The 27,959-nt window shown below is 37.7% G+C and overlaps 1 protein-coding gene across 2 annotated transcripts in view; it reads left to right on the plus strand.

The window, feature by feature from the left end:
- AGGF1 (angiogenic factor with G-patch and FHA domains 1) overlaps positions 1–22,341 on the plus strand; it is a 46,355-nt gene extending 24,014 nt beyond the window's left edge. Inside the window, exons 6-14 of one of the 2 annotated variants that reach the window (NM_001075532.2) lie at positions 1,495–1,825; positions 3,103–3,214; positions 5,062–5,113; positions 9,631–9,732; positions 10,928–11,093; positions 12,599–12,681; positions 17,780–17,907; positions 19,517–19,616; positions 20,848–22,341. In NM_001075532.2, coding sequence (NP_001069000.2) covers positions 1,495–1,825; positions 3,103–3,214; positions 5,062–5,113; positions 9,631–9,732; positions 10,928–11,093; positions 12,599–12,681; positions 17,780–17,907; positions 19,517–19,616; positions 20,848–21,048 — 1,275 coding nt within the window. In that variant the 3' untranslated portion in view covers positions 21,049–22,341. Of the gene's footprint in view, positions 1–1,494; positions 1,826–3,102; positions 3,215–5,061; positions 5,114–9,630; positions 9,733–10,927; positions 11,094–12,598; positions 12,682–12,853; positions 16,447–17,779; positions 17,908–19,516; positions 19,617–20,847 lie in introns of those variants that run through there. The other variant, XM_024997451.2, reaches the window with a different exon arrangement.
- The last annotated feature ends 5,618 nt before the right edge of the window (positions 22,342–27,959 follow it).

Raw genomic sequence — 27,959 nt, forward strand, 5'->3', positions numbered from 1 at the left:
TTGAAATATGAATATATGCCTGATGTAGGCCCTGGGCCTTTCTTTTATCTTAATGGATATTTATCTAACATTCGAGACTGACAGTTTTAAAAAGCAGTACCTATTTCTATTTCCCTCATTTTCCTCTACATGTGTTGTCCTATAAACAATAATAAAATACATAATATTGGAAACTGCTTTTCTTTTAAGCATATATAGATCAGGAAATTTTTTGGCTGTAGTTTACAGTGGTCTTTAAAGTTCCTCATTGCTTTTCAGGAACTTGCTCTTGTTATTGTCCTTGGTGAGTTTGTGTTGCTGAAAATACGTATAGTTTAGCATGCTGTGAATGTTTAGCCAGTCTTCAAACTGAATTTATGCTACCATTAAAAACATGTGTTTAGGATGCTCTCGTATCTTATAAAATAACAGCAGAACATATGACTTCACCTCATCATGTTGCCCTAAGGTAGAAAGAAAACTAGAGTGTGTTACAAACTAGAGGAAGATAACTGCTTCTTCTAAAGTTAAAATAATGGATATGTTCATTTGTCCTAGCGTATGGCCAATATGCATGTATAATAAATAATAAAAGGCTTATGCTAGTTAAGTTGGAAGTTCAGAATAAAGAGATGTAATTGACTCATCTGTACTGTTTTCTGTATCATGAAGCCGACTCTATATTTTAGCAAAACTTCAGTTGTGATATATTAGGTACATTTAGATCTTTAAATCCCTGCTGTAATTAGTGCTGATTCTTTATGTCATGTACGTTGACTTACTAATTGACTCAAAGTTCAAAAAGACAATTTAGGTTTAGTTGTATTCTCTAGGCCTGCACTGTTCTGCCAGCTCCATGTGGCTACTGAGCACTTTAAATGTAGCTAGGATACTTTACCTAGTTGAGTATAAACTATGCTCAGTTTTGAAGACTTGGTACAGAAAATCCATATAAAGTATTTGTAAAAATTTTTATACTGATGAAATGTCATCTTTATATATAATTAGTAATATTTTGTAAGTACTGAGTGAGGTAAAGTAACAAAATGAATTTCACCAGCTTCTTTTTTACCTTTTTAATGATCCTACTACATAATTTTAAAGCATATATATATATATATATATATATATATAAAACTTGCATTTTATTTTTGACAGCATTGTTCTAGGCTCTCACATGGTCCAAGCAATATGTGATGAGGACCTGGATTGGGACAGTTAAGACAATGGTACTAGATAAGGAGAGAAAATTGGGATTAATTTCAAACATAGTCTATAGCCTCAGTAATTGATTCCATAGAGTGGTTAAGGAGATGTCCAAGACTTTTGATTTGGATAAGTGGATGGTAACATCATTACGAAAGGGAACATAATAAGAGGAAGAGGCAGTAGAGGTAATAGCTGTTGCTATTTCGCTGAACATATGCTTTCACTAATTCACTGAAACATTTAGGTTTAAACATTATAAGATGGTCATGTTTAAGATTCTTCTCTCCTGTTCCCACCTCTTTCCAGAATTTGAATTCAGAAGATCAGAAAACGTCCAGTATTGAACATATAAGCTGCAGTGAGGGAGAAGATTTTGCAAATGTGAAAAAGAAGGCCAAAGTAGACATTCATTACAAAAATAGTCCTCCCAAATATACTGTTCCAGTTAGTGCGAAGACTGTGGAATCTCCTCTTAATGAAAACATTTATAACTCGGCTTCATTTAAAGATGAGAAAATCATAGACACTGATAGTGAGCCTGAAGAAGGTGAAATTACAGACTCTCAGACCGAGGACAGTTCCGATGAAGACCTTACCAGTGAAGACAATGCAACGGCAGAAGATACTGAAGATGAAGGTGAGAAAATAGCCATTATTTTATGGTCATTGTAAAAGTACAACACAGTAGTTAAAAGTGTTAGTAGCCCGTATATTTGCCAAAAAGTGAGCTGATTGTTTTAAAGAGATTATTTTAATAACATTATTAAAAATGATAACTTTGGTTATAATTACAGTAGGGTATGAATAAATGACCACTACTTGGACCCTAAAGTCTAATTGCATTGAATGGCCTACTCAGTAGAACAAAAAACCAAGTTACCTACTCTTTCCTAAGTCTGTACTAAGTCTCTTTTAATGGGTTAGATATTTATTGTCCACTTTTGTAGTTGAGGGAGGAAAGGCAGTTGCCTTTAAAGAGTAGGCCATTAATTCAGCTGCTGCTGCTGCTAAGTCGCTTCAGTCTTGTCTGACTCTGTGTGACCCCATTAAATGGCAGCCCACCAGGCTCCCCCATGCCTGGGATTCTCCAGGCAAGAACACTGGAATGGGTTGCCATTTCCTTCTCCAGTGCATGAAAGTGAAAAGTGAAAGTGAAGTTGCTCAGTCATGTCCGACTCTTATCGACCCCATGGACTGCAGCCCACCAGGCTCCTCCATCCATGGGATTTTCCAGGCAAGAGTACTGGAGTGGGGTGCCATTGCCTTCTCCATTAATTCAGCTACATGGGTATTATGGTAAATCTGATTTTTTTTTTTACTTAATATAATGACATACTTTTAAAACTCAGAATTTTGTATTAGTGTGTACAAGCATATTTTGTTCTTAATGGAATTTCCTCTCATTTTTTCTTATGGGGTAGACTCAGTTTTTCTAACTTAAAAAATGCATTAATTCAGCTACATAGGTATTATGGTAAATCTGATTTTTTTTTTTTTACTTAATATAATTACATACTTTTAAAACTCAGAATTTTGTATTAATGTGTACAAGCATATTTTGTTCTTAATGGAATTTCCTCTCATTTTTTTCTTAAAAGGGTAGACTCAGTTTTTCTAACTTAAAAAATGCTTTTTGGGGGGGGCCATATTTTCAAATACCAATGCCTTAAAAAGGAGAGAGTTGATTATTTTGTAATTGTGATAGCTGCTGTATATCTTTAGGTTGATTATTTTAAATTGCTAATGTTGTTAAAACTTACTTATTGTGTATGTCATATAGCAGAATTTGAGAAGGTTGTTTTAAACAGAAGGAAGATTTTTGATCAGTTTATTTTAGCTTTATGTATGCCTTCTACTATTCCCTGGGCATTTGTTATTTTTGAATTAATACTTACCCATTTCTTTCTTTGGCAGATGAAGAAAAAATCTGGCCCCCATGTATTAGAGTAATTGTAATTAGATCACCTGTGTTGCAGACAGGATCACTTTTTATCATTACAGCTGTAAATCCTGCTACAATTGGAAGGTAAAAATGTTTACCATTATCATATTCTGTTTATTTTTCTTATTCCAATTAATCATTAAATATGTGTGGTGCTTGTAGGATAGACAAAAAATGATATCCTTGTTCTCCCTCTTTCACTCAGAAACTATTCTGACACTTGCCTTTTGTCACGTGATTTTGGAAGTCAGTTGCAGACATAACTTTATTGTCTCTAAAGCGGTCTGCCGATGTAAAGAGATAAAATCTTGGTGATACCTTCCACAGAGATTTCATCATTTTCTTACCTTTGGTATTGCTTTTTTTAGGCTTAAGTTACTTACCTTAAACCCAGTATGACCTCCTTCTTTGATCCTTTTCTTTTACCCCTATGTAACTCAAACCAGCTTGGTAGAGAAGTAGATTTTAATCTTGAGTATGATAATTTCCTTACTTCCCAACTGGAAAGGTAATATATCTTTAATTCAGGTTTCATACAGTATCTTAATTTTAAATTCTTGGAGAATAGTATGTTCCTTTTACACGTAGTAATAGAGGTGGACACGTAGTCAACAGATCTGGACTGACATTACTACAAAGGATGTTTTGTCCTGCTGGATGTTCACTGGCCTGTGACAGATGTACCAAAACAGGGGTCCCCAACCCCTGGACCTGTTAGGAATCGGGCTGCACAGCAGGAGAGGAGCACTGGGTGAGCGAGGGAAACTTCATCTTATTTACAGCTGCGCCTCGTCACTCGCAACACGCTTCAGATGTCACTGTTTCCCGTCACCTCCAGATGGGACTATCTAACTACAGAAAGCCAAGCTCAGGGCTCCCACTGATTCTGGGTCACGGTGAATTGCATAATTATTTCATTGTATATCACAATATAATAATAATAGAAATAAAGTGCACAGTAAATGTAACGCACTTGAATCATCCCAAATACCCTTGCCCTAGTCTGTGGAAAAACTGTCTTCCACGAAACTGGTTCCTGGTGCCAGAAAGGTTGGGGACCGCTACAATTACCTTATGAAAGAGTTAAGGTAGTTCCGGGACCTACTTTCAGACATGAAATTTAGAGTTGCATTGCGGAAACTGGGTTTAGTCTCATAGGGAGACTGGCATCCTAACGTATCTTTTAAAGCAAAATTACCTTTAAAAAAATTCTTTAAATATGGCATTTAGCCCAGGTGTGCGGGCGGCGCGCGTCCTCCCGGGCGCCAGGGGGCGCTGCGCCGGGGGGGCGGGCCCGGCCTGGGCCCGCCCCTCCTTCCGCCCGCGGCCCCGGAAGCGGGCGATGGCGCGGAACGTGCTGTACCCTCTGTACCAGCTGGGCAACCCCCAGCTCCGGGTTTTCCGCACCAACTTCTTCATCCAGCTGGTGCGGCCCGGCACGGCCCAGCCCGAGGATACCGTGCAGTTCCGGATCCCCATGGAGATGACCAGAGTGGACCTCAGGAACTACCTCGAGCGCGTCTACAATGTGCCGGTGGCCGCCGTGCGGACGAGGGTGCAGCACGGTTCCAACAGGAGGAGGGATCACAGGAACGTCAGGATAAAGCAGCCAGACTATAAGGTGGCCTACGTGCAGCTGGCACACGGGCAGACCTTCACATTCCCAGATCTGTTTCCCAAGGGGAAGCGGCCCGGCGGCAGCTCCGCGGACGAGGACCTCCGGGTCCAGGTGCTGGAGGAGCAGCAGCAACGTCAGAGCCCCGACCCGCGGCGCGGGGGCGTCCCCAGCTGGTTTGGCCTGTGACGGGAGCCAGCCATCACGCTCAAATAAAGTGCGGCTTGTGGAGAAAAAAAAAAAAAAAAAAAATATATGGCATTTAAATATGCTTCAAAAAGTATTAAAGGCATTTTAATTTTACTTAACTCTGCAGAGAAAAAGATATGGAGCATACTCTCCGAATCCCTGAAGTTGGTGTCAGTAAGGTAAGTTCTTTGATTTTTCAGATACAGCCCCCTCGGTGTGACTTGGTAAATCATCATTATGGCAGAAAGCTAGGGTTTTTCAGATGAAAAAGAAAGGTTAATAGTCAATACAGTAATGGTAATGAACGTAATGCAGGTTGTTTATTCCATTACTTGAGAAAAAAAATTCTCCATCAAAATTTGGGTGAACTAAAATAATGTTTAGTTTTTAACAGACTGGAGCAGGAGTAGAAATGTAGACTAAGTGTTAAGCAATACCTGTTTAGCAAATATTTATTGAGTGAAGTCACTATGCTGGATATTGTGGCAGTTCAAAATAAATCACACAAGGGTTCAGGCTACTTCAGTGCAGAGTTAACTTTGAGTCCATGGTATTTTTCAACTCAAGAATAATCTATCCTCTACCACTCAAGGCTTTTTCTAGATGATTTTACAGCTTTTCCTAGTTGATTTTCTAGTGGTTTCAGGAAAAAGAGCAGTTGGGTTTTTCAAAACAAACAAAGAGAACAGAGTTGCAGCTTAAGTTATAAGATTTAGCTATCAGAAGTCTTGTTTATCTTTTCTCTTTACTATATTTTCTGTGGTTTTCCCCCTTCCCTTTTATAACTGTTATGTTTTTTTGACCTTTCATCAACCCCATTTTGTTTCTATTTAATGGATTATAATATGGTTCTAAACTATGTATTTTTTGTGATTTTTGTCTTTTTGGAATGAAATTTGTTTTTTCATTGTTAGTTGAAAGTCTGATTATTTTACTTTGTTTGGGTTCACTCAGAGGGAAGGAAGTCCTTGTAATCTTAATTCAGACCAAATTATCTTCCTTTTTTACCTTCTCATGATCCTTGATTTTTCTGCCTCCAAACAAAACCCTGTCTATAAATAACAAGATGTCTTTCTACTTCAGTCTGAAATGTAGGTAGTTCTCTGGTGGCATTTCTGCTTTTCCTTTCTTTGAAACAAACATGTCCACTGGTGGCGTAGGTAATTTTTTAGTTGTGTGAAATCAGTTTGACAGTATATATCACACATATCCAGATATATGAAAAAGTTAAAGTAAAAAAACTCCAATGTATTTCATATTAATATTAGGAGAAAAACAGAAACTAATATTTAACCAGTGGATAGGAGAGGACTTTCTAAGTTTAAAAAAAGAAACAAAGTCACAGAAGATGAGGTAATTTTAAATAATTTAAGTTTGAAATTCTTTATATTAAGAAATAAATTTAAATGGCAGTCTAAGATAATCAGATCTGGTAAAATATATATCCCTTGTATTTTAAAAGCTCATACAAATTCATTTTTTTAAACCCCCTATGATACCAACAGGTAAATGAGTGAAGGACATAGATAAGTAATTCACAGTAGAGGAAATATGCTTAACTTGCGAAAACCATTCAATATTTGTAGTAATTCAAGAAATACAATTGAGACCAAAGTGTCAGTTTTCATTCATCCTGTTTATTAAATATCATTCCTATTGAGAGCGTAATGTAGAAAGGTCTTTGGAATAAGGTTTCCAGTCATAAGATTTGAAATTATTTAAACTCTTTGATATAGTTTTTCTAAACAACCCAATTGAAATAAATGTATGAAGGATATGAAGAGAAAATTTACAGAAGATGAAACCCAAATGGCTAATAAATATAAGAAAAGATTTCAGCCTTACCTGTAATCAGGAAAATGCAAATTAAAACCACAGTAATGAAATTTAATTTCACACTTGATATGCTTGCAAAAACTAAAAATTCTGACAATACAAAGTGTTATTTAAAACTTAATAGATCAATGGGAATTCTTATAGATTGGTGTTGAGAGTATAAATTGGTCTAACCACTTTGGAAAATGATATGTGTGTGCTTAGTCATGTCTGACTTTTTGCGACTCCATGGACTGTAACCCACCAGGCTCCTCTGTCCATGGGATTATCCCAGCAGCAATATTGGAGTGGGTTGCCATTTCCTACTCCAGGGGATCTTCCTGACCCAGGGATCAAACTTGCAGCTCCTGCGGCTCCTGCATTGGCAGATGGATTCTTTACCACTTGAGCCATCTGTGAAGCCTGGAAAATCATATGCTGCTGCTGCTGCTAAGTCGCTTCAGTCGTGTCCGACTCTGTGCGACCCCATAGATGGCAGCCCACCAGGCTCCGCCGTCCTTGGGATTCTCCAGGCAAGAACACTGGAGTAGGTTGCCATTTCCTTCTCCAATGCATGAAACTGAAAAGTGAAAGTGAGGTCGCTCAGTCGTCTCCGACTCTTAGCGACCCCATGGACTGCAACCCACCAGGCTCCTCTTCCAGGTGAGAGTACTAGAGTGGGTTGCCATTGCCTTCTCCAGGAAAATCGTATGGCAGTATCTAATAAAGTTTGTTTGCATGTAGATGGCTTAGCAGTTTCATTTCTAAGGGTATACCCCCAGAAAAATCCTTGTATTGTCCACAGGAAGAGTACATGGACAGGGTTGTTCATAGAAGCACTTTGAAAAATAGTAAAACCTTGGGAAAAAACCTGGCTGTTGTCATTAGAAGAATATGTATTATAGCTTACGGTACAGCTACAACTGCAGCACAGCTAGATGGTATTAAGCCAAAGATGCAAGATAAAGGAGATAAATACTGTTAGTATACATTTGTTAAAGTTCATCAGACTGTTGGAGAAAGGCAATGGCAACCCACTCCAGTACTCTTGCCTGGAAAATCCCATGGATGGAGGACCCTGGTAGGCTACAGTCCATGGGATTGTGAAGAGTCCAACACGACCGAGTGACTTCCCTTTCACTTTTCACTTTCATGCATTGGAGAAGGAAGTGGCAAACCACTCCAGTGCTCTTGCCTGGAGAATCCCAGGGACGGGGGAGCCTGGTGGGCTGCCATCTATGGGGCCGCACAGAGTTGGACACGACTGAAGCGACTTAGCAGCAGCAGCAGCAGACTGTACATTTAAGACCTATGAATTTCCTGCCTATAAATTATATCTCAATGAAAAATTCATACAGTGTGATTCGTAATTATATTAAGTTCCAAACAAAACAAAATGAACATGTAATTTTTATGAATATATACGTACATGGTGAAAGTATAAAGAGATGCATCATGATTAAAAAAACATCAAACCTCTGAAAGGAAGGGTGGGGGATAGATAGAGTGAGGTACACATCGATGAGTAATAATTTATGGGTAGACATTTTTCAATATATTCTTTTACGTGTTTGAAACATTTTATAATAAGTTTATATTTATGAAAAATTTGAAAAACTTTATTGAGATACAGTCTATATGCGTATACAATTTACCCTTTGAAAGTACATAATTCACAGGTTTTTAGTGTATTCACAGTTGTGTAACCATCACTACAGTCCATTTTAGAGCATTTTCACCACTATGAAAACAAGTGTCATACTCAATACTAGTCCTTCCCCATTCCTTCCTCGCCTCCCACCGCCCTGGGCAACCGCCAGTTTACTTTCTGTTTCTGTGGATTTGCCTGCTCTTCACATTTCATGTAAATGGAATCATATTAATAATACAGTATGTAGCCTTTTGTAACTAGCTTGTCTTCAAGATTCATCCATGTTGTAGCAAGTATCAGTACTTCATTTGTTTTTATTGCCAAATAATACTCCAGTGTTCAGACACACTATAGTATTTTGTTAATCTGTTCATCAACTGTTAGACATTTGAATTGTTTCCATTTTTTTGGTTATTAAGTGTAATGCTGCTAAGTTTGTTAGGAACTGTAGTTTTCATTTCTCTTGATACCTACCTTGGAGTAGAATTGTTGAGTCATATGGTAACTCTCTGTTTAACATTTTGAGGAACTGTCAAACTTCCCCACAAAGCAGCTGCATCATTTTATGTAACCACCATTTATGTATTATTTATAGAATTTTAAATTAAATATTTTTGCAGCTCTATATCCAGTTAAATGTACATGTATTGAGTACGTGCCCAATATATGTGAAGCACTGTATTATATACTAAGTGGTAAGCAAATTGTCAACTAAATGTAAGCAATAATTGTAAGCAGTACAGTGGCATTCAAATATACAGTAACTTTGTATAGTTTAAGTGTTATATAAACAAAATGCTGTGGAGCAGGAGGGAGTGATTAGTCCTGAGTGTTGAAAATTTGGAAACTCTGAGAAGTTGACCTTGAATATTTCAAATCACCTTTGTGTTAAAAATTTTTAATGATGTGAGCAACTATGTTAGGTGAAAAATTATTTCAAACTATATATAGTATAATCTCAAGAATATTATAAAAGTAGAAAAGATAGGACACATACTAAGTTATTAATGGTAATTATAGGTGGAGTTACAGGTGGGTGACTTTTTCTCCTGCAGCCTTCTTATTTCTACCAGAAGCATTCATTGTAATTCTTTTGTATTCAGAAAAAAAATGTATTAAGAATAATACAAGTTAAATCATCAGAGTCTACTGCATTTTATCATGGAGAAATTATTATCTGTGGTTTAAAAAAGTATAATAATTTATAATTACCTGGTTTCTTTTTTCAAGTTTCATGCAGAAATTTATTTTGACCATGACTTACAAAGTTATGTCCTTGTGGATCAAGGCAGTCAGAATGGTACAGTTGTTAATGGAAAACAGATTCTTCAGGTGAGTGTATATTTATTAATTAAATACTTGCATATTCTTTTAAAAAACTGAACTGAAATATTTTATCCCTCAGGGCATAGTTATCATAGTGATTATACATATCATTTAGTTCAGATTGATATTCAAGCCCAGATGTGTTAATGTAGAAGAGAATTCTTAGAGCTGAAAAATATATACAAGTAGATACTTCTACTTCCCTGGTGGCTCAGACGGTAAAGCGTCTGCTTACAATGTGGGAGACCCGGGTTTGATCCCTGGGTCGGGAAGATTCTCTGGAGAAGGAAATGGCAACCCACTTCAGTACTCTTGCCTGGAAAATCCCATGGACGGAGGAGCCCCGGTAGGCTACCGTCTATGGGGTCGCAAAGAGTCGGACACAACTGAGCGACTTCAAAGACTTCACTAAGTAGATACTTAACTGCTAAGTTTTGCCTTCTAATTATGTATCTACGCCTTATTTTTAGAGATAAATGCATTTTAAAGCTGTGCAAAGGAAGTTATTCTTATAGCAACTTTAGGGGTCATTCTTTTTAGTATGTTTTTTATTTTTTTTAAGCTGTTTTAACAGAAGTGTTAAATTGGAAAACTCCTTGAAAGCAGGGGCTATGTGTGTTCAGTTAACTCTTCTATCCCTAACATGTAGCAGAGTGCTTAGCACCTAATAAGATAATATGTGGAGGGAGGGGAGGGAGGGAGGTATTAGTTAGGGATAAAAAAAAATATTTTATATTTGAAATAAAAATTATTATAAAAATTGAAATTATAAAAATTTCAATTGAAATTATAAAAATTGAAATAAAAATTATCAAGAGAAGAAGGAAAAAGGGAAATATGATGCAGTTTATCTCCTTAATACATCATCTTTTTGACTGTGATGATTATTCATTTTGGTAATAGATTGAAGTTTGGGTTGCTATCAAAGAAATTTGATAGCATTGGGTATGGAGATGGGGAGATAATGGATTTTGATAATATAAAAATTAGAAGTTGCTCAGTTCATCTGTCTTCTGCACTAATAGAATATTACGTATCACCCTCATGTTTTGGAAATGGGTATGTATGCATATGTCTGTCTGTCTCATTGAGAACCATCTCAATATTTTTTGTTAAAATCTGACATTATTTACAGTAACCATAAAATAAATAATCATATGTAACTCTTGGATTTCTGTTTTGTTATTTTTTTCCCCTTTAGCCCAAAACTAAATGTGACCCTTATGTACTTGAGCATGGGGATGAAGTGAAAATCGGAGAGACTGTGTTGTCATTTCATATTCACCCTGGCAGTGATACCTGTGATGGCTGTGAACCAGGGCAGGTTAGAGCTCACCTTCGTCTTGATAAGAAAGATGAACTTTTTGGTATGTGAAACATACTGTTTATGTGTGTGATAACTTTTTAATTCACAAAGTGTTCTAAAAAATGTATCAGTAGCTACCAGCTTCATATCTAATTGATATAACACTCTATTGAGATACATTTATATTTCAGTGAATACTATCAGATGAGGCTAAAAAAATAACATGTTTTGAAATGTGGGACTTAGGTAGTAGATTAGGATTGCAGTTGATTTTTCTATGTAATAGTTGTAGTGTTACAGCATTAGGTTACCTTCTGACCAGGAATGATAATTGATAGCTCTGCTGTTGCTAATTCAGTCTGTCGGCTTTTTATCTTTTTAATTATTTATTATGTGGCCATGCCAGGTCTTAGGTGTGGCCCGCGGGCCCTTCCTTGCTGTATGCAGGATGTAGGTCCCTGACCAGGAGTGAACCTAGGCCCCCTGTATTGGGAGCACAGAGTCAGCACTGAACTACCAGAGAAGTTCCAAGTCTGTAGGGCTTTGAAGCAGCACTGCAGTGGTGGCTAACCGTCCTTCAGAGGGGTAACTGTGACATAGATAAATAAAGGTTTGTGGTGTTAGTCACTAAGTTGTGCCTGGCTTCTTTGCAACCCCATGGACTATAGCCCACCACGCTCCTCTGGCCATGGGATTCTCCAGGCAAGAATACTGAAGTGGGTTGCCATTTCTTTCTCCAAAGGATCTTCCCGACCCAGGGATCAAACCCGCCTCTCCTACGTTGGCAGGTGGATTCTTTGCCACTGAGCTACCTGGGAAGCCCAAGGTTTTTCTTTAACAGCTGTTTACTGTTATAAAAAGTAATCCACAGTTAAACTTTGATGTAAAATAATAATATAGAAAATAATAGGCTAAGGTATTAAGATATATTGGTTGATATGTCTGCTTTCCTAATTACAGTTTGTTGATGTATTATCTGTGTATATACCATTATTTTCTATAATAGTACTGTATAAGTTTGCTATCTTGTTAAAACTTTCTTATTTAAGGCTTTAAAAATTGAAAGAGATACTCTGAACTTGTAATTTTCCTTACATTATTTTTTCCTCTTAATGCTAACTAAATATGTTCATTATGTATTTTTTGTTTTCCTATATACTACATTATGAAAATGAGTAGGGCACACTACACAATAATGTGACTCTTGAATTCTGTGTTTTTTCTTTTGCACAAACTTATATTCTTTCAGAGAACTCACAATATTTCTGGGATACAACTGGGATACTATTACAATAACCATATTGAAAAATTAAGATGTTCAGTATTTCTTTTAGTATCTAAACTGTAACATTCTTATACTCTTTGGGGTTTGATTTACTTTCCAATTAGATTTAATTACCAAAATGCTGAAAGGACATCATCACAGCCCAAGATACTTTTATATTAATTTATTTGAACTTTTTGTTAATCTGGAGATGGAATACTAGTACTATTAGTTTTTCATAATAAATAAACAGTATTATATCAAACTTAGTGTTTTTTTTTAAACTCAATTTTTCCTTTTAGTTGGTCCAGCACTAAGTAAGGAGGAAAAAGAGTTGGAAAGGAGGAAAGAATTAAAGAAAATACGAGTAAAATATGGTTTGCAGGTAAGGAAATTAAATACTGTTACATGTGCTAAACTGGGTGTCTGGTTTTGTGTAAAACTGCCTTTAGATCAGCATGCTGTGCTGAGTTGCTCAGTCATGTCTGACTCTTTGTGACCCCGTGGGCTGTTTGCAACCCCATGGGCTGTAGCCCACCAGGCTTCTCTGTCCATAGGATTCTCCAGGCGAGAACACTGGAATGGATTTCCAGGCCCTCCTCCAGGGGATCTTCCCAATCCAAGGATCGAACCCAGGTCTCCTGCATTGCAGGTGGATTCTTTACCGTCTGAGCCACCAGGGAAGCCCAAGAATACTGGAATGGATAGCCTATCCCTTCTCCAGCCGATCTTCCCAACCCAGGAATTGATCATTGCTCCTGCATTGGAGGCAGATTTTTGACCAGCTGAGCTACCAGGGAAGCTCTTAGATAAGCATAGTCAATTTTTATGTATAAAAGAGAGAAGCTACTCGTAATTATTTTGAGATTCATGTAATTCCTGCTAGTTGTTTACTGTTTACTTCAACAACTATTGAGATTGGAGTAGAAAAGTGATGACAGTACTCTGCATTTCAGTAGCCATTTCTGATTTTTAAAAAACTTACATTAAAACGATACCATTGAAAAATATGGTCAGAGCGCTAATGCTGCCTGATTTCAAGACTTACTATAAACTCTTATAATAAAGACAAGTAGCATTGGCAAAAAGAGAAACAAATATGTTGATGGACAGACTAATGAGGCCAGAAATAGACCTATATAGACAGATAGATGCATAGATAAATATGTGTGTGTATGTATGATTTTCAGCAAAGGTATAAAGACAGTTTCATGGAGAAACGATAGTCTTTTTCCAACAAACAGTGCTGAGCTAATTGGAAAGTCAACACAGCACATACCACAACAAAAGCAGTAACAGCAGCCTTGATCCACACCTCATAACATACAAAAATGAACTCAGAATGGACTATACATATACATCTGAAACTTAAAACTATAAGACTTCTAGAACCAAACCTTAAAAAAAGAGTTAGGCAAAGAATTTTTAGATATTTAACACTAAAAGCACAATCCTTAAAAGCACAAATTATACTCCTCCAAAATTTCTGTTCTTCCCAAGATGTTGTTAAGAGAATGAAAAGATAAGCCACAGACTGGCAAAAATATTTGTAAATCATGTATCCGATGAAGTTTACAAAGAGCTCTCAAAATTCAATAAAGGAAAAAATTTTTAAATGAGCAAATGATTTGAATAGACACTTCACCAAAGCAGATGGCAGTTATGAAAAGATGTTTAGTATCATTAGTTACTGCTGCTGCTGCTGCTGCTAAGTTGCTTGAGTCGTGTCCAACTCTGTTCGACCCCATAGACGGCAGCCTACCAGGCTCCCCTGTCCCTGGGATTCTCCAGGCAAGAACACTGGAGTGGGTTGCCATTTCCTTCTCCAATGCATGAAACTGAAAAGTGAAAGTGAAGTCGCTCAGTCGTGTCCAACTCTTAGCGACCCCATGGACTGTAGCCCACCAGGCTCCTCCATCCATGGGATTTTCTGGAAATGCAAATTAAAACCATTTAAGACTATATTGTGTTGCTGGCATGTGGAAGAGCTGGATCTCTCATACAGTGCTGATGAGACTACACATGGTACAGTGGCTTTGGTAAAGAGTTTAATACTTTGTCTAAAAGTTCTGTGTACACCTATATGATTCACCATTCTGCTTCAGAGTATTCACCCAAGAGAAGTGAAAGCATATGTTCATACAAAGACTGGGGAACAAATGGTCACAACAGCTTTTTTTCCTAATAGCCAAAAACTGGAAAAAAACACTCATGTCCATCATTAAGAGATAAACTATGTTAAATGTGTATGTTAAACACTCTAACAATAAAAAAAAGAAACAAACATAGGCTATTAATACAGATTACAACGTAGATGGATCTCAAAATGATTATGCTGAGTGAAAGCCAGGCAGAAAGAGTACAGATGACTATTGAGCAACACAGGGATTAGCTGTGCCGGATCTCACCTCGGTTGAAAAATCTTCATGTCTGTACTCAGCCCTCCGTAACTACAGTTTGTCTGTATCTCGTGTTCTGCATCTGCAGATTCAACCAATTACAGATGGGGTAGTACTGTCATATTTACCAGTGGAAAAAAATCTGTATCAGTGGACCTGCAAAGTTCAAATTCATGTTGTTCAAGGATCAACTGTATATGGACTTCAGTTCTATAAAATTCTAGGAAAGCAAACTAATGTATCATGGCAGATCAGTAGGTGCCTGGATACAGGAGAGGAAGGATGCACAGGCAGAGGGTCTGGAGGGATGGATTATAAAAAAAAGACAAGGATACTTTTGTGGGAGATGAATATCTATTATCCTAATTGCGATGGTTTCATAAGTGTATCAGTTCAGTTCAGTCACTCAGTCGTGTCCAGCTCTGTGTGACCTCATGGACTGCAGCAGGCCAGGCCTCCCTGTCTATCACCAACTCCAGGAGCTTGCTCAAACTCATGTCCATTGAGTCGGTGATGCCATCTGACCATTTCTTCCTCTGTTGACCCCCTCCTTCTCCTGCCCTCAATCTTTCCCAGCATCAGGGTCTTTTCCAGTGAGGCAGTTCTTCACGTCAGGTGGCTAAAGTACTGGAGTTTCAGCTTCAGCATCAGTCCTTCTAATGAATATTTAGGACTGATTTCCTTTAGGATGGACTGGTTGGATTTCCTTGCAGTCCAAGGGACTCTCAAGAGTCTCCTCCAACACCACAGTTCAAAAGCATCGATTCTTTGGCGTTCAGCTTTCTTTATAGTCCAGCTCTCAGATCCATAGGTGACTCCTGGGAAAACCATAGCTTTGACTAGACGGGCCTTTGTTGGTAAAGTAATGTCTCTGCTTTTTAATATGCTGTCCAGGTTGGTCATAGCTTTTCTTCCAAGGAGCAAACGTCTTCTAATTTCGTGGCTGCAGTCACCATCTGCAATGATTTTGGAACCCCCAGAAATAAAGTCTGTCAGTGTTTCCATTGTTTCCCCATATATTTGCCATAAAGTGATGGGACCAGATGCTATGATCTTAAGTTTTCTTAATGTTGAGATTTAAGCCAACTTTTTCACTCTCTTTCACTTTCATCAAAAGGCTCTTTAGTTCTTCTTCGCTTTCTGGCATAAGGGTGGTGTCATCTGTGTATCTGAGGTTACTGATATTTCTCCCAGAAATTTTGATTCCAGTTTGTGCTTCATCAAGCCTGGCATTTCGCCTGATGTGCTCTGCATGTAAGTTAAATAAGCAGGGTGACAATATACAGCCTTGACGTACCCCTTTCCCGATTTGGAACCAGTCTGTTGTTCCATGTCCAGTTTTAAGTTCATAAGTGTATACAAATCTCAAAAGTATCTAATTGTACACTTCATGTATAATTTATTGTTTGTTAATTACGTATCAATAAGGCAGTTAAAATTACCATTTAATTCTATAATAGAGCAAGAAAGTAATTAATATTGCTAGTTTACATTGGAGAAACCAGATCTGGTCACCCAGCTACTAAATGACAGAGCTAGATACAGAATTGTAGGTCTTAAGTGTATTTGTCCAGTGCTTTTTATACTTTATGAAGATATCAGAGAAGATGCTGCCAAAATTTTTCTGCAAAATTGTATTTTTTTTGTTACTGTTGTACTAAAAGAGAAATCATAATAGAAAAAATGTCAAGAGGTTAATTTGGGAGGAAAGTAGAAGATCTATAAGGAGAGAATAAAATGTTTTCTCAAAATTTTAGCTCAATTTCTGCATCATTTTCTGAGGGCGAATATCCGTTAGGATTGGTGGTTCTTCATTTCTCTGTTTTGAAAGTAAAATTAAGTAAAAACTTCTGTGCTGCTTTCCTTACATTGCTCTAGCAGTCTGTAGTGTGTTTTTTGATGAGTGTTTTTTATACTTTTTATATGTGCGTGCTTAGTCATGTCCAACTCCTGGCAACCCTATGGACTCTTGCGACCCTATGGACTGTAGCCCACCAGGCTCCTCTGTTCATGGGATTTTCCAGGCAAGAATACTGGAGGGGGTTGCTATTTCCTACTCCAATTTTTTATATAAAGGTTAGCAAATAGTAAAAAAAGGGAAGAGAATTCCTCTTTGAAACCCCACGCTGAATTGCCTCTTTTGTGCCCCTGGCTTGTCTTGGGCATACTTTTATTGTTGAACCAGTATGCTGAAGATTGTATGTCTGCACTTGAGAATTATAAATTTCTTTGCATTCTGCCACCTTACATAGAGCTTAACTTATTCTTTACTCAGTAATTTTTGTTGAGTGACTGATTAATCATATAGTGAAGCTGTATTGAAGTAAAAAGCTATTATTGTTGCCATTGTAAAAGAGTATTTGTTTTTTATCTATTTTTTAAAAGACTTTCTTGATCCCTGTCTCTTGTAGAATGTCACGAACCTCTGTCCATAGTTCATCAGGCACTCTGTCTACCAGATCTAGTCCCTTAAATCTATTTCTCACTTCCACTGTATAATCATAAGGGATTTGATTTAGGTCATACCTGAATGGTCTAGTGGTCTTCCCTACTTTCTTCAATTTAAGTCTGAATTTTGCAATAAGGAGTTCATGATCTGAAAAAAAAAAAAAAAAAAAGACTTTCTACATTTTTCCCTTTTAAGGAACAGTATCAAAACTTTTTAGATCTTTTGGAACTCTCAGTTCCTTAGAGAAAAGGAGAAATAGATTTTTTTCCCAACCCCAGGGGTTCTCTATGTTTCTTTTCATACTGGTAGTCATATGAGAATATGAATACATATCATTAATTCAAAATATACTGTATTTTTTACTATATTTTCATATAACTACATATTATAATTTATATATGGTTTATATTCTATGTACAATTTATATTGTAGCACAACTTGAAATGATAATAAACATTTTAAAGGGGATAGACTAAAAGTATTAGTAGCATAATTGTCTTAATTTGTATCATGTCTTAATTTATATCATGACTTATTTAATAGAGACCGCATTGAACCATATTCACTAAGCAAGGCAAATATACAGACATTTTTTTAATTTTGTTTTCCTCAATGAATATTTCATGTTTATAAAGAACACAGACTACGAAGATGAAAAGACATTGAAGAATCCAAAATATAAAGACAGAGCTGGAAAACGTAGGGAGCAGATTGGAAGTGAAGGAACTTTCCAAAGAGATGATGCTCCTGCATCTGTTCATTCGTAAGTATTAAATTTTAGTTGCTTGAAAAAGTCCTTGTACCATAATCACACTCATAGGACAAATCTGATTTATAGGACTGTGGAAGTTCTATTTACATTTTCCTTTAATATTGGTATTCTGCTATTCCCTGGAAAATTACTGATCGTATACATGAATATGGATACATACATATTTATCACATATAAACTTAAACACACACATACACATACATGTATATGCATAACTCACATTCTAGCCACCCAACTGAGTGACCATATGTTTATATACTGTATTTAGAAGGCTGGGCTAGTAAGAAATTGGTAATAGACTGATACTTTTAACAGTTATTTACTCAACTGCTTGTGTTCTTGACCCTGAAATACTATTTTTCTTACTTATTTTTGATTCAGTTCTTTCCTCTTGGTTAAGTAGCATTGATAAACATGAAAACTGTAATTTTGAAACCTACAATATGATTATAGTTCTACATTTAAGCATATATTAGCTACATTTTTTTCTCAAAATATAAATTCTAGGTTTAGTTATTTAAATTTTTCATGTAGAACTAGCAATTATTAAAATTTGACTTGATATCATATTTTATTGGCTCTAAGATATATTACTTGGATAGAATTTTACGGTTACATATAATAGCAATTTTTTCATAATGGTACATAAACTAACAGTGCATCTTTGAATTTATGGAGTCAGATTTTATGAAATACAATATTTTAGACTACATATACCAAGCAACTTGACAAATATTTTCAAGGTTTAATATTTTTGAAATAATTGCTGGACAATACAAAGATTACATTACAGTTAATAAATAATGAAATAACATTGGTCTGGCATTGCTTCGTCTATTTTTATTGAAGAGCTAATTTAACATTTTGTAGAACTGAAAAGACAATGTGATAGAACATAAAATTAAAATATCCTTATATTAGACCATAAAATCATAAAACAAAATGCAACTAGTTAATGAAAGGTTTACTTTCATTTTAACTTTTTAAATTGGTGTTAAATTCACAAATGTTAAGTATCAATATCAATGACGTAAGATTAACACATTGCAGAACCCAGTCTTGGTCAAGAAATAGAAAACCCTGAGTAACCCCAGAAGCCTGGCCTCCTAGTGTCCCCTCTGAGTCACCATCCCTCTCTCCTCCCCAGAAGTGACTCTTCTGCTGACTTGCAGCAGTGGCACATTAATTTTGCTTAATTTTTAATTTTAAGTATATGGAGTAATGTAGTATTGATTTTGGGTCTGTCTTCTTTTCACCCAGCATTACTTTGTGAGGTGCATTTTCTTTTCATTGCTCTGTATTCTGTATAGATACGACACAGTTTATCCACTTTACCACCAATGGACATCTGAATTATTTCTAATTTGTGGTGGTTGTTAGATTTGGCTGCAGAAATTCTTGTCCATGTCTTTTTGGTGCACCGTATACATGCTTTTCTGTTTAGTATATGTAGGATTAGAGTTTGTCTGTCTTCAACTTTATTAGGGAAAGCCAAGTGGTTTTCTAAAGTAGTTGTACCAATTATTTTTAATTCTTTAGTTTATTATAAATGTGATTTAAATGGTCTCAAAATCAACTATCATCTTAATTTTCTCTAAAGTGAAATTACTGATAGCAATAAAGGTCGGAAGATGTTGGAGAAGATGGGATGGAAGAAAGGAGAGGGCCTAGGGAAGGACGGTGGAGGCATGAAAACTCCGGTAAGACTTGTGGTTTCTTTCAGTTGTTACTCTTGTAACAGATATATTTACTGTATACTTACTATATGCTAGGCGTTGCTCTAAGTGCTAGGAGTATGGTAGCAAGCAAAGAGACATGGTAACTACCTTTGCGGCAATCACAATTACCAAATTTTTGTGTTTATGATCTGTTTTGTTTTTCGGAAGCCTCTTAGAGACTTCCTAAACCTTTAAATAATCAGTGTTTTTTTCCTGAGCCAGACGTTCTTCTGTGCCTTTTATTTTCAATGGCTTTGTTTACTGTGCCTTGTCCTAACATGCAGGAACAATCAAGTGTTACCTTACGAACAGTCAGATTCTGTACTAGCTGGAGAATCCGTTTTAGGTTCAAGATTCAGAGCATGTAACAGGCAATAGAGTGAATCCTGTCTAGAAAACAATACAGTGGTTCAGTTCTGCAGTCCCATGGTTCATTGGCGGTTCAGATTCTCTTTCACAGAAACCTTACAAGGTAGTAATACGACCACAGAGCATTCTTGATAATGACTTGGCACCTAAAAAAATAATGGAAGATTTAATGTAAATCCTTTCATTGGCGGTACAGAGGAAAGAACATGAGTTTTGCAGTCAGGTTAGAGTGTGGGCTCTCTCACTTGCTGTATGACTTAGGGCCCATTTGGACTTCAGTTTTCATCTGTTTAAATGGGGATAATGAGAACTTTTTCCGAAATATCTGAAAATAAAGCCCCTAGGTTGATGCCTGACATACATTAGACACTCAGTAATCTGTGGCTTTTAATGGTTCTCAAAATAATGAGAAGTCCTCCCCTCCTTTTATGAAAACAAACTCTTCATGAGTCAGAGGTCTAACTTATCCTTCACTTACTTAGGTGAGGCTCAGACTGTAGGTTTACATACATCCATTGCTTTTACTTGTGGTTAGAGTAGATGACAGATTGATTCTGCAGCATCTCAGTGAAATACGGTGATTGCTGTTTAAGGACCACTCTGTTTTATTATAGAGTCCACTGTTCTTATTGATAAGCAAGACAGTGTAGAAAAATGAGTGTAAGTCCCACGTATCACCATGTATGTAATATCCCTGTATGTATTTGATGCATTTGACAGTTTTTTCTTATGCATCAATCTTCTCTAATTCAAAGAATTATGGTTACAAGTATCAGATTGGATAAAGCAGCTCTCAGTGTGTTTAGGTGCTGCAGTAAGTTCTCTTCTCAACTTTTGGTAACAGATCCAGCTTCAGCTTCGGCGAACACATGCAGGCTTGGGGACAGGCAAGCCATCTTCAATTGAAGATGTTCAGCTTCTCCAAAACAAGAGCAAAAAGAACTGGGAGAAAGCACGAGAGAGGTTTGCTGAAAATTTCCCGGAAGCTAAATCTCAGAAAGATGCACCAGGGACTGTGCCTTGGGTCAAAGGGGCTGTAGAGTGAGGCCAGGCTTAGGGCACGGTCACCTTTTTATCGAGCTCGGGAACTCTTGTGTAATTGCAGGGATTTCCCCTCAAAAAGAGTCAGCGACATGAGGGAACTGTGTCAGTTTACCCCCTCATGATTCAGAAATTTGTAATAAAGTGTGGTTTGCAGAGCTTTTAAAAAACATTTTTCAAAACTAATAAATAGTGACTGAATCAAGGTATGCTGTGAGTGGACTAAAGTTCACGGGGCATGGATGGGCTTATCAGACTTTGTTATTTTATTTTGTCATTTGCAAGACCCATAGAAACAATTAGCCATATAAGCAAAATTCGTGTAACCACTAACTTAAATGTACATTTGTCTTTGTCTCCTTATATTCATTATTGTAAGATGCATAACAGAAGAAACACCAAAAGTTTATAAAAACAACCTGACTGTATGCATCCTTGTTTATACCCTTTAGGACCTAGATAGGAAATGTTGAAAAACATAGGTAGTGGTGTATACATTATATTTGAAATAACTCAAGACATATTATTGAAGAACTAATGAGCAGGTGACATGTAGAAAATCAGTCTTCCATTGTTTTCTTCTGTGAAGAATCTGTGGATTTGTATTATATATTAAGCATTTACATTTGGTTTGTTTCATAGCTAAAATATGAACAGTTGAGTACAGTATTGAAATATTCAATGTGCTAGCGTTTGTAGTTTTGATAAATCCCATTGCTGGCAATGGAGTCATGCCAGAAAAATTTGATTTCTACTGCAAAAGGATTAGAGACTTCCCTGGTGGCTCAGACGGTAAAGCGTCTGCCTACAATGCAAGAGACCTGGGTTCGATCCCTGGGTCGGGAAGATCCTCTGGAGAAGGAAATGGCATCCCACTCCAGTACTCTTAACTGGAAAATCCCATGGATGGAAGAACCTGATAGGCTACAGTCCATGAGGTCGCAAAGAGTTGGACACAAATGAGCAACTTCCCCTTGCTTCCTTACCTAGCCAAGGCTCCAAACTCCAGATGTTTATTGAAAATGTCTTCAGATGCAATAAAAACATAACATCAAAAAATAATTCATTGAACCAATAATTTAAACATTCTGGTGTGCTTTGAACTCAAGACCAGGCAGAATTTCCCTCTGTAAATTGACAGCACAGTAATGAAACCAGCCAGAATTTTCCTCTGAAAATTGACAGCACAGTGATGAGAGAAGATTAGCTCAGATTTAGGGAGGCTGCAGTGCAGCTTTCTGAGTGCAGGTGTCACTGCACTGCCAGTTAACGCAGTTTTTTCCCTTTGTGGTGACTTTTCTGTCAGCTTTTTGCTGGGAAATCAATGCTGAAACTGATCTTTTATCACAGTGAATATAAACTATAGCTCTGTCATCTACTATAATGAAATGTCTTCAAGATACAGAAATAGGAAAGGAAAATTCTGGGGGAAAAAAGTATGCAATAGGGAAGATAATTCAGAAAGAAAAGCCACCTGTTGGAATTTCTAATCTTAATGGTAGACAGTACTTAAGAAGAAGGAGGGGTGTGGAAAGAAAATGTATTACTATAGATGAGACATATGACCAAATTTCTCAAGTTACTGCAGATGGGAAAATCAGAGATCCTATAACTCCAAATTTGGATTAAGTATTTTTCCGTATCCTTTCTGCCCACTTACATACCCTAACACACACACACACAAACACACATGGCCACTTACATACCCTAACACACACACGCACACACACACACACACATGCACACTCCTACCTACCTTCCTGGCCACTTGCATACCCTAACACAGACACACCACTTCCTGACCGCTTACATACCCTAACACACACACATACCACACACTTGGCCACTTTCATACCCTAACACATACACACACACACAAGACCTGGAGGCAATAGGAATGTCCTGGATTATTTTCTCTAAAGTAGAAAAATTACTCGTGTAAACATGGTTCTGATACTGGTGCCCTGTATACAGGTAACAATATAGGACCTTCAGAGTAAACTTGCTTCTGATAGATCTCACTCACTGGGTTAGTATACAGTTGTATATATAATATTTCCCACTTTTATTATTAGATTGTAGAAAATTTTTCATTGTTTTCCTTTGTTAAGAAAATGGAAACTTGAAAATGGTGATAAAAATTGATATATATGTGATATTTGCATTATTAAAACCCTTTGCAGATCTAAAGTCTCAGGGCTACACTGTATACTGGTTAAAGCACTGAATAATGTCTGGTTCTATTTCTACTTGTGAAATGGGAATAATATTTAACTCACATGTTTGTTTCGAATAAAAAATGAGAAAATGTATATAAAAGCACTTTGTAAAGTATGAAAGTAGTACAAATGTGAGCTTCTGTTTGTTTAGAAGCATAAATGTGGATTATGTACAATTTGAATTATACATAAAATTGTTTTGTGTCTAATATTTAAAATTATAGTTTATTTACACAGTATAAATTTAGTAATTTAATAGCCTTTAAGTGTTTGTTTAAAGTGAAGCTGCGAGTTGCTGAATTTTGAGAATTCTAACATATTTTGCCAGAACATGAGAAGTTGGCAAAATTGAGAACAGAAGATACCGTCACCATTATAGTAAAATAACAGAAATTGTTTTCTAAATTAAATAGCTAAGAAGCACTTTTTCTCACAAAGGGAGGGGTTTTATTTTTCTTCTGTTTTTAAAGGTTTTTACTTCTGTTTAATTTATTCTAGTTATGAACTTACGAAGTTATGGTTCATCCAGTTAAAATACCTCCTAGCTTTTCATGTAAAAGATTATTTCTTAATATGGCACATTTTCAAAGAGCAGCCAAAAGAAGACATAAATTTACACCGAGAAGAGGTGTCAGAGATTGTGTACAGAGGCCGTCCTGTTGAGTTGCAGGGCAGAGGGCTGGGCTGGGCAGGGAGCCAGAAAGGCGCTTCTGGACCCAGCACCTGAAGGTTCTCAGGGACTGTTGAAAGTGTCTTCCCCATTGTGTTCTGAGTGTGCTTCTTATTTTTTAGGGCATCACTTATGTCTCTGCTATGAATCTTTAAAACATTTCATTTTACTTTTTTCAGGCTTTAAAGTGGAAATATATTTGCATTCTTTAAAATGAGTCAGTGTTTACCTGTGTGTCTATGTGAATCAGGGCCCAGGCTTTTTCTCTTTGTCTTTCTGCTTTACTATTCTTAGTTCTGGCTTATGTCCTTGTAATTGCAAAATGACTTTTGAAACTCCAGTCATCACGTTCAAGTCCAAAACAGGGGAAAGAGCAGTATTCCTGTTGTTTCTCCTTTATCAGGAAAGCAAAAGCTTACTCAGAAACTCTCATAACAGACTTCTCCTTGGGGTCATTAGCCAGAACCTGGTAACATGACTGCCCATGGCCCCAAGGGAAGTTGGAAAGGTGGGCAACAGGATGGTCTCTGTTGCCTTAAGCCAATTGTGAGCCATCATAAGGTGGAACATGTTGCTGTTCGAACAAAATCAGGCCTCAGTGAGCAAGGCAGAAGGAGGTCAGTGACTACTGAATGGGCAGTAACTGAGGTAACCCAACTGCCAATCAGTGGCGACTGGGGCGTTGGTTAAATGGCAATGCAGGCCCACCATGTAATACTGTAGCCATTCAGGCGAGTAAGATAGAACTGTCTATATCATGATGGAGAAGAATATTCTTACTACATTGCTGATTTTAGAAAAGTATGTAAAGCATAATCCCACTTAAAAATGTATATAAGGGTCATATCAAATTATTAATTACCCCTAGAGTGAGCAGATTTTCGCTTTTTTATTATTTCTATATTTGAACTTTAACGCAGATAAAACCCGGAGAAGGCAATGGCACCCCACTCCAGTGCTCTTGCCTGGGAAACCCCATGGACGGAGGAGCCTGGTGGGCTGCAGTCCATGGGGTCTCTGAGGGTCAGACACGACTGAGCGACTTCACTTTCATGCATTGGAGAAGGAAATGGCAACCCATTCCAGTGATCTTGCCTAGAGAATCCCAGGGACGGCGGAGCCTGGTGGGCTGCCGTCTGTGGGGTTGCACAGAGTCGGACACGACTGAAGCAACTTAGCAGCAGCAGCAGCAGCAGCAGGTAAAACCTGTGTTGTTAACTGTGCGTACTCAGAGACATTATAGTAAGTAGGAATATAACACCAGGAAGTGGAGAGGCCTTCAGGGCACAAGCCCAGGTGTTTTCCTTATGCTCATACACCCAATTTCATTTACCATCTGTACTCCCATGGCTTCCAGGTTGTCTTAGCCAAGATACGTATCCAAGCAGCTTATTCAAGACGGAACCCAGAGTCTTCTCCAAACCTGATCTTTTCCAGTTTACTCTCGGCAAGCAGCATCATCTACCCAGTTACGCAAGTCAGAACCTAGCAGTCAATCTCCGTTTCACTACCACACCCTTTTTCCTCTCCCCCTTGACTTCCAGTATATTGAGTCAGTTCACTGTCACTATTCACCCGGATTCTACTAGCTTCCTAACTTGCCTCCGTGCAGTCACTCCTTCCCTCTAGTCCGTCTTCCACTCTGCAGAACATAGTGTCTTCACAACTCTTTATTCATCATCTTTTGCTTAAATCCTTGCATGGCTTTCCATTACTCTGAGGACAGAAACAAAACCCTAGCCCCTAGGTCCCCAGCTGGCCTAGCCACTGTCAGCCTCTCCGGTCCTGTCTTGGGCTGCCCTCCTGCTCATTCTCTGGGCTTTTTTTCAGTTCCTCAAACATGCCATGTCCTCTCTCATCCCAGGGCTGCCTATATGTTGTTCTATCTGGAATGCTAACTGCCTGTTTACCTAGTTAACTTTGACATGTTCTTTAGCTCTCCGCTAATGGATTCTTCTACAGAGATGGCTCCCTTGTCTCCTGAGATTAATTGTCTTTGGTTCATGTTCTTGAAAATCCAGATGTGTTTCATTTAGACTACTTAACTTGGGTTCACAGCTAAGTATTAGTGTGATTCGTATAATATTTGTCTGTCCATGTGAGCAAGATTTTGGTTTTCCTCAGAACTCATTCCTAGTGCCTTGCACCATACACTTACACACACGGAAGAGGTGCCTGGTGTCATACACCATGGATGCATAGAAGGGGAAGAGTCGGTTGGGTTTGAGGAACCACGAGTGGTTTGGTATCAATGGAGGTTTATGTGACTGAGGAAATGGAAGAAATCGAGGCTACAAGAGAAGGTAAAGCAAAAGCTTTCAAGCCATTTTGACCATGATCTGCATTAAGAAATACAGTTTATGTCACAGCTCAGTACGTGAGGGTCTGTATGTGCATATATAACAGGTTTTATAGATACCAATACTAGGGCTTTCCTGATAGCTCGGTTGGTAAAGAATCTGCCTGCAATGCAGGAGACTCCTGTTCGATTCCTGGGTGGGGAAGATTCGCTGGAGAAGGGATAGGCTACCCACTTCAGTATTCTTGGGCTTCCCTTGTGGCTCAGCTGATTAAAGAATCTGCCTGCAATGCAGGAGACCTGGGTTCGATCCCTGGGTTGGGAAAATCCCCTGGAGAAGGGAAAGGCTACCCACTCCAGTATTCTGGCCTAGAGAATTCCATGGACTGTATGGTCCATGGGGTCACAAAGAGCTGGACATGGCTGAGTCACTTTCACTTAGCCATTAGTTCATGTAATGCACTTCTTTTTTGTTTTGCAAATTACTGATTCCAACCACTGCATTGATTTTATAGTCCATTAATGGGGTGAGCCCTACAGTTAGAACAACACTGATCTGAACTTGGTTTTCAAACTGTTTGACAGAACCAGTGGCATTTGTCTTAGGAGCTACAAGTGTGTGAGTGTGAGAATGAGAGAGAGATACAGAGGTGGGAACAGGATGGGACACTAAACTGGTGAGTCCAGTTCTCATGCCATTGACAGAATAGGAGTGGGTAACCATTTCCTACTCTAGGGGATTTCCTGACCCAGGGATGGAACTCGCTGTCTTATGTCTCCTGCATTGACAGGCGGTTCTTTACCACCGCACCACCTGGGGGTATAAACAGTACTTTCAGATTTGTCCCTAAATCAGACATTCTTAGGGGATCTTACAGACTCTGCCTTCAGAATATTTCAGTCATGTTTTTAAGGGTTTTGGATATGTAGACAACAGTAGAACCTTAGTGGCTGCAAGCCCCTCACTTGATTATGAATCTTCTCTGACTACTTGAAAATATTAGTACTTCTGCCTCATCAGACATTTGGGTTTTGTGGTCCTAAGTCTGAATAATAGAGCACTGAAGTACCAAAGAAACAAAACAAAAACCATTTTTCAAGTTGTTAGAAATTGGAGTTGATGGAAAACCTTTAAATCAAAAGTCCCTGGAGGATGAGGAGCTTGGGGAAGCTAATGTGATGGACGCAAACAGAGTCTTGAGTGCGCTGAGTCAGGATGACTTTCAGAAATTCTCCGGACAGAAAGCCAGCTTTCCTTATCTGTGTTAGAATGCCATGGTGTTTCATTGCCCAGAAAGCAAGACAGGGAAAAGTTGGTGGACTATTATTAAATATATTTAAACATGTGACAGTGTGTTACTTAGCTTCCAATTACTAGTAGACTTCAGAGGCCAGGAAGGTTGCCAACTCATTCATCTGATCATTACTTACCTTGACCAAAGGCCCGAGAGAATATATACTGAAATAATAAAGCTCTCATTAGCATTTAATGCTTTTCCTTAAAGCCTTCATTTTAATACTGTGAAATCAGATTTCAGAGAATGTCATAATTAAGATTTTCATAAAGAGAAACATTTAATACTGTTTAAATATGTAATGACTCCCAGTGCTATCTGAATTCATTCACATCATAAACCCACTAAAACGGGCTTTAATCGCCACTACGATTATGCTCCCTTTACTTAACCTTAATGTACAACACCTTCAAGGCCAATTTATGAACCACA

Source organism: Bos taurus, chromosome 10, assembly GCF_002263795.3.
Source record: "Bos taurus isolate L1 Dominette 01449 registration number 42190680 breed Hereford chromosome 10, ARS-UCD2.0, whole genome shotgun sequence".
Taxonomy (NCBI): Eukaryota; Metazoa; Chordata; class Mammalia; order Artiodactyla; family Bovidae; genus Bos; species Bos taurus.